This window comes from Buceros rhinoceros, unplaced genomic scaffold (assembly GCF_000710305.1).
Source record: "Buceros rhinoceros silvestris isolate BGI_N320 unplaced genomic scaffold, ASM71030v1 scaffold39791, whole genome shotgun sequence".
NCBI classification, from domain to species: Eukaryota; Metazoa; Chordata; class Aves; order Bucerotiformes; family Bucerotidae; genus Buceros; species Buceros rhinoceros.
The window spans coordinates 12,916-20,294 of NW_010396647.1; the positions used below are offsets into that span (position 1 = coordinate 12,916).

The 7,379-nt window shown below is 48.3% G+C and overlaps 1 protein-coding gene across 1 annotated transcript in view; it reads right to left on the bottom strand.

Moving 5' to 3' along the window:
* Nucleotides 1–7,368, bottom strand: part of MCM3AP (minichromosome maintenance complex component 3 associated protein) — a gene marked incomplete at its 5' end in the record, with an annotated part of 19,741 nt that extends 12,373 nt beyond the window's left edge. The window contains 10 exons of the mRNA XM_010145957.1: nucleotides 1–15; nucleotides 747–907; nucleotides 1,477–1,639; nucleotides 2,338–2,606; nucleotides 2,812–3,009; nucleotides 3,198–3,337; nucleotides 4,269–4,465; nucleotides 5,404–5,548; nucleotides 6,617–6,695; nucleotides 7,147–7,368. Coding sequence (XP_010144259.1) covers nucleotides 1–15; nucleotides 747–907; nucleotides 1,477–1,639; nucleotides 2,338–2,606; nucleotides 2,812–3,009; nucleotides 3,198–3,337; nucleotides 4,269–4,465; nucleotides 5,404–5,548; nucleotides 6,617–6,695; nucleotides 7,147–7,368 — 1,589 coding nt within the window. The remainder of the gene's footprint in view (nucleotides 16–746; nucleotides 908–1,476; nucleotides 1,640–2,337; nucleotides 2,607–2,811; nucleotides 3,010–3,197; nucleotides 3,338–4,268; nucleotides 4,466–5,403; nucleotides 5,549–6,616; nucleotides 6,696–7,146) is intronic.
* Nucleotides 7,369–7,379: the final 11 nt, after the last annotated feature.

The following is a 7,379-nucleotide window of genomic DNA, read 5'->3' on the forward strand; positions in this document are numbered from 1 at the left end:
AGCTCCACGTAAGCACTGGGGAAAAACAAAAACCAGTACAATCTCAAAGCTCCAGTAACCTGCAGGTTTCCAGTTGGACAGCTTAACAGGGCAAAGCGAGACAGGCACCAGCACCCAGCATTGTTTCCTGGAGCTCCATCTTTGGCTGAGCCAGAGCAGGGAAGGCAGAGAGCACTGTCCCCACCTCTGTCAACCCGCCCTATGTGCGCCACCATCACTCCGGTTTCCTGAGAAGCAGGACTGTGCCCTCATTTCCTACACAGCTGAAATTTACTACCATTCAACTGCAAGAGAAGAACCTAAACCAGTATTTAATTTTTTTTTTCCTACTGGGTTATCCACAATGTCTCTTTGAGGGGAGGAAGTCCTCAGAGTCAAATGGAGACTGAGCTCAATATGCTGCCTCTCCTTTGGGGGACATGCTGCTCTTGTTTTTACAGAAGGCTGAAGGAATTGGGTATCCTTGAAATCCCTGTCCCCTCAGCAAACCAAATAAAAAAAAAAGAGGCACATGTGCAAAAAAAGCTACTGTGGGATGTCCCAGTAGTTCCAGGGTCACAAACCCCATTTCTTGAGGGAAAATGAAATAATTTTTCATCATTAAAGCAACAGAACAGCTCATTGAAACTTGCACCCGTTGCTCTCCTAGTGCTGTGCTGACAAAGCCCAGCCCCTGCCCTTCCCCTAGCGCTGCTCCAACCCCACCAGGCATGTTAAGGCACGGATGCCTTTTCCCTCACTCTTACCCATCAGATACGCTCAGGCCATAATAACTTATAAAGTCGGTGGCCTCCTCACGATCTCTGAAGAGCAGCATGCGGACCAGGTGATCCAAGGGGAACGCTGTGCATCTCTGGGTGCTCACGGTGTAGGCAATGTTGAGAGATTTGAGAGCATCTTTGCGAATCTGGGGGGAAGAGGAAAGAAAAAGCCACGTCACTTCTAACTTAAGGACCCCAGAACGTACTCTAAAGCGCACTCTAAACATGAAATCTAGATTTAGAAGAAACCAGTACTTTGTCATCAAACATCCACACAAACACCGATTCGGATTCAACTCTCTTTTTCAATTCTACGCACTTGCTTTCCAGTTTCTGCTCCTCTTCCACGCTGCTCCATTTGAGCAGATTGCTTTGCAATTCTCACGCAGAAAAAAAGCCTTGAAAAGGCTTCTGAATGTGCAGACTGCTATTTCCTTTGCAAAAATCTCCGACCTGCTCCTCTGCTTTCCAATTATTTTCAGGGGAAACAACACGTATTTCTACCCACTTGTGGGGAAAAAACCACCGAGAAGAGCATTTGAATATTTGCCTTTCACAGCATGGCAGAAGACTCTTGATAAATTTCTAAATGCTTCTGAAGAAGCGAGAATAAGATGATTCTACCACGGTTTCTGCTAAGGAGATTTCCTCCCAAAAGCCCCCACCTGTTTTCCTGATGAACACCTTAAACACCCTCCCTCTGCCTTTTCCTCACCTGGTTGAAATAGCAGTGCAAGAGACAGGCATTCAGATAGGAAGCTGCCTGCACCAACTTGAAAAACCTCACAAAGTTGTTGCTGTTTAAGGCAGCAAAAGCTTGAACTGCAAATCTAACTTCAGGTGAGTTTCTAACCGCCGTGTGGAACTGCTGTACTTCTCTGGGGAGACAAAAGACAGAGACGAACCTTTCGCTCCTGTATTAACAATCACAATTCAATAGCAACCTGCAGCAAAATGCCATTCAAATTAGGAGCTTTAAGCAAGACATGCGACTCCCATCCAAAACCAACGGGTGTGAATTAACTCTGCATCAATAGTTTTTCATCATTAATCTTCTAACGATGCTCGTGTCATCGGCACACTATTATTTAGGGACATCACTCCAACGTCTAGGGGAGTTAACGTCAGGTTAAGAGACTGACCAGAAAAGGAAAAAAAAACAAAACAAAAACCAAAAAAGCAAAAGAGTTTTGGCCTGGTCCTACTGCAGATAAAGCAGTGAAACTCCAATACCACTCTGGGGAAAAGAAAAAAAAAACCCTTGATTGAGAACAGTGAAGATTTAATTTTTTGAATCAGTGCCTTTTTTTCTTTTTTTACTACCTGCAGAAGCTGTACTGAGTTATTCAAAGAGATAAAACAAAGGCATTTTTTCTTTTCCTTAAGAAATGCACTTTTCAAAGTAACCTACTGAAAAAGTCACACAAAACGTTACTATGGTAATTGCACTGCTACAGCACACTTTAGCAAAAAAATGGCCACTAAGCTCTTCGCTTCCATGACAATCTGTTTGGGCTTCATCGTAATCTCAGTTCTTTGCAAAAGAGAGGAAACAAGCGATATCTGCTGTTCCCACCTAAGAATATCACCCTTGTTGAGGTTCAGCAAGACGTTGTAACCCCGAAACTCTGCTTCACTCGGGCAGTAAATCCCCTTGTTAGCCAGGTCCTGGTACATCTCCTTCAAGCTCTGCAGGCATTTTGTCATGTTCTCATGGTTGATCTTGGCATCGAAGGAGGACATGGGCTCTTCACACAGGTGGTGGGCGCAGTGGATGTGGAAGCGAGTGCACTTCTCAATCAGAGACACCATCAGCGGGTTGCAGAGATGTTGCTGGGTTATATCCTAGGCAGAACCGTAAAGAAAGCACAGCAGGTATTTTTAAACTGCGGCTGAAGAGCACAAGAATCTGGCACTACCCCTGGAAAAGCCATCTCAGCTGTCACAGCACTTCAACACGTTGCAACTATTACCGCTCCCTGCTTTGCATCTTACAGCGGTACCTGATCTTTGGCTCTCTAGAACCACACCTCACTCCACCAGCACTCACCTTCCTTATTCCACGAGTTCTGTTCCAGACAAAGTCATACCACTCGCGGTAGTTTCCTTCGCCTTGATCCATAATGTTGGTCACTAAATAATCCATGGTCATGCTCAACACCTCAGAGGGTCTCAGTTCATGGGGCAAAGGTTCCTCCTGATCTGCCGAAGACCTGCTGTACTCCTTGATTGCTGCTGCATGATCTACCTGCAAGGGGTGGAGAAAAGAATTCTTGTTTTATGATGGGACATTGAAAGACATGCCTGAAACTACCTCCAGAATTTTTCTACCCCAATTAACCCCATAATCAACTAAACAACGCTGACAACTTGATGCAAGCAGCGAGCAAGCGGATGTCCTGGGAACAACAAAGCCTGCACGCAGAGGCATCGCACCTTGTCAGATCCTAGCAGCAGTTCAAAGGTACTGAGCTGGTTCCTCGTCTCCCTCATGTAGCGCTCCTTTTCCGGACACATGTCTGGGCAAGTGCCAACAACAGTTTTTGCTTTGCCGAGATCCGTCCTTTTTATTCGAGCTACAAAAAAGAGATCAGGCTGAATAAACACTAAGCATCCCTCGTTTTTCTTTCTGCAACCAGCTGTGACCCTGATGTGCCCACACAGCCCCACACAGGCCACGTGCCTCAGCTGGAGTCTGGACGCTGGTCAGTGCGTGGATGTCAAGAACTACAATGTCAGGGCAACAGTTCACAAAAAAAGCGGGTGGGAAAAGCTCTCTGGAAATCCCCATCCTACCTCTGCTCAGAGCCAGGCTGCACCTGCACCTTGGTGTGGTCAGAAACGCACAAGGACAGGCTCCCCTGCGCTGGGGCCAGTCCCAGGGTCACACCACTCCCTTGTGCAAGTTCCTCCTCCTGCCCCACCTGGATAGCCAGAGTCTTGCTGAAAAGATTGAAGACTCCAAAAAAAACACCCAAGGTTTTGTGTCTTAACTAAGCACTGGCAGTTTCACAACTGCACAAGAAATCTGTTTGTCACTATTCAAAGTCAGACCTGAAATTAAAAGCAGGGTCGGCTTTGAAATGGCAAGAGCAGGACGGATGCGTTTACAACCAAACCCCATGAAACAAAGAGCTGTTTTTTGGAACAGTGACCAGCTGCGCAGCAGTCTGAACTCAGAGGAACACAGTTAGGCTGTGGGTAGCTTTCTTCAGTGAGCCCCCAGGGGAGTACATCTCCCCCCATGGCCTCTTTCACAGAGGAGGAACAGTCTGCTCCTCGTTTCCCTCAAGAAACACACATGTGCCACAAGAAAAACAGATTGTTGCGTGTTCTGAAGTAAATCAACATATCTATACAACAGAAGGGTATTTTACAGACTGCTCCATGTTAAAGCCTCTCTCGAAAGCTGTTACCGTACTATCACAAGTGCTCTGCGACAGACACCAAACGCTTCCTTCGTTCCAGCAGAGCAGCAGATGTTACACTCGTGACTTGTGTCATTACCTTGTCGCATGATTTTGTCCCTCTGGTCCAAAAGGCGGTATCTTTCTTCAGATGTCTCAGCCACTAATCCTACCAGGTTGCCAAGAGACGACAGCGAAGCTCCCAGGGCCTCCGAGCTCTGCCCTTCAGCGCTGCAGTCGCAGGGATCTGCTTCAAACTGCAGTGCCTTCCGAAGGCCAGGCTTCTTCGCCAGAGAACTACAAAGAGAAGATGATGCTTTTATCAATAACGTGCTAATGCCTTTATCAGTTCACTGCTCCTGAGGACATCAACATGTCTGATTAGAATATTTTGTACACAAGGCAACGTATCAAATAAACAAAGTATGTAAGGCTGTTCAGAGTGCTGCCAAAATGGGCTGCGTGTGTCTGAGAGCAGACAGAACCAGGCGGCTCCTGCAGTTGTTTTGCATTGCTACAGTGCAGCAGTCTGCACTTTAAGCCAGAACTAGCCTGCTGTTTGGTGTGGAGACAACCAAAGGCTTTCTGTAGCAATGGTGATTATGTAAAGATTTTACAGGGCCCAGATACCAACATGCTTTTTAAATCCAGGAACATTCATCCCTTCACAACACGTTCCTCTCCTTGTATTTATATGACTACACAGGCCAAGCTACTTCTGTCAATCCAGACACACCATTAAGGTACCACAGAGAGACAACAGCCCTGCCACTGCAGCGACTGACACGGATCAAGAGGATTCCTGTCCAGAGACCGTCGCTCAAAGGAAGGTGACCATCTAAATTCACCAGCTACTCTGAGAAGGGGATTCCCAGTCCACAGAACCGTGGTTACCCACCAAGAAAGCTGCTCACTTCAGAAGCTCATCTCATCACGGCTGCAGAACAGTGTCCTTACCGCTCAATCCTCATCTGGCCCTGCACCCTCTCCTTCACTCCCCTCATCCCTCACTACAGCAGGTGCTGAGTGAGTACTCACGTGAAATACGTGGACCAAAGAACGAGGCCTCAGTAAGGAGTCAGAATTATCTTTCTGAACAAGCATGAGTTCTGAGAGCTTGTGACTCAGAGGAACCAGACGAAACGAGGGCAGCATGCTCCCCGACGAGAACACAACTGTTGGGCACACGCTGAACTCGGGTACCCCGTTTCCTGCTCCCAGAGGAGCAGACGTACCTTTTACCAGGCAGGACGCTGCTGGCAGAGGATCTTTTGAGAGGTTTTCGAAGCGGGGAATGCTGATAGTTGTGCTCTTCGGTGCTTTGCCTTCCTTCTTCACCCGCTTTCTTCTTCTCAGATGAAAATTCTCTTTCTGCTGGACCTGAAGCGACATAGAAACATGAAGCCAGGTACTTGACAAATAGTTGAAGCAACAACTCTTTTCACCCCCCCACGGAGGGGGTGGTGGGCTGTTTGTTTAGAAAACAAGCAGGGTCTGCAATCCAGGTTCCCCATTTCTAAGCTCGGTTCTCTGAGGCCAACCACAGCGGCTCCTTTTGGTTCAAGGCGCATGCAGCTGCTGACATGGCAGAACAGCAACCGCAGCACCTGACACTCACTCCACGGTCCTCCTTAACTCACTTCTCTCAGGACATTCTCCTGATGGCTGGAAACCCACCCCCCAGCCCCGGCGCTGAAGCAGGGAGCGAAGCATCTGAAACCGGGTTTTCTCACACCCCCAAAGAATAGCCTCCTTGTAGACAGGAGCACAAAGTTAACATCACCCTACTCCTCTGTGCAGCAGCAAGACGGTTTCTAAATGCTCTTGTAAAAGCCCACTGTCGCTTCGAGCACCTCTGGCTCTTACATACAGCTGACATTGCATTTTGGCTCAGATCAAGCACAAGGGTTTCAACAACACGAATTTAAGACAGAAACAGTGCAACAGGTTTCCAACTGTGAAACACAGTCGCTCACTTAAAAGTTCCTCAGTACCAGAGGCTGGTACTGCGGAGGCCGGGAGTTTACACAGCCTACAAAAGCAACCAGCTAACTTCGCAGGACAAAAAGTCTCCAAGGGCTGAGACACCCCTGTGGCACCCAGGGTTCCAAGCCACGGGCTGGGAAATTATTCTGGAAACAGTTACATGCTTTATCCTGTTCTTTACCCCCTCCCTGCCACACAGTCACTGTCAGCCCTTGCCACAGACAGAGGATGGAATGTCACATAAACCACACACAACTCTTTTCGTGTAAAGAAGAACCTCCCATGCTCCCAGAAGCTCTGCGGACCAAATGGCCTGACTAGCGAAAATCAAGAGACCCATCGTACTTCTGGAGCTGTAACACTTCTCCTGTACTGATCCCAGCACATCAGGAAACAAGGACGGAGCAGATGCCACACCATTGCCATATCACCCAGTAATCACACCTGGAATCATGGACTTACTTGTTTTCTTCTTTTGCCAAAATGTTACTATGTCTTTGTGCAACTCTTTTGCTTTTTTTCTGGCAAGAGCTGCAGAAGCCTGAAACAAACCAAAAGCAGGGTATGAAAACCTATCAGCATCACACCAATGAAACGCACAGCACAGTTCTTGCCAGACGAACATCTACCAATTCCAATAAAATTCTGGTTACAGTACTTCAACCTCTCCCTTCGAACCAGCAGGAGGGTGCAGGTTTGCACCAAAACCGCTGCCGAGGATGTAACTCAGGAACAGGCAGTGCAAGACATCGAACAGGGGAGATCTGCTTGGTGTCTGAGCTGGATGCTAACAGGACAGCCAAAGCCAGGCAGAGCTCCAGCAGCTGCCATGTCTGAGGGGAAGCTCAGTTCACTTCTATCCCACCCCTCAGCTTCCTCCAGGGGAAAAATACACTGCACTGCCAAACCGTGGTGCAGCTCTCACCACAGCTGGACCCATCCAAGCACTCAGATTTCATCCCGCTCAAACGCTGACCGCTGCCGACACTCACATGATCAAAAAAGTGGAGAATGGCCATTTTTTTATTGCGCCTGGTCATGATCCGTCGGACTTTTACAAACTGGCTGAAGTGCTTCTCCAGCACCGACCTGTCGTTGAGATAGTCGGGGATGTTCTTGCACTGGATGGCAGTCAGCTCGCCGGGGGACAGGCACCCCAGACCCTCCGTGCTCTCGCTGCCGGGAGCCCGAGCCCGGCGGGCGGGGCTGGCAGAGGCCGCATCTG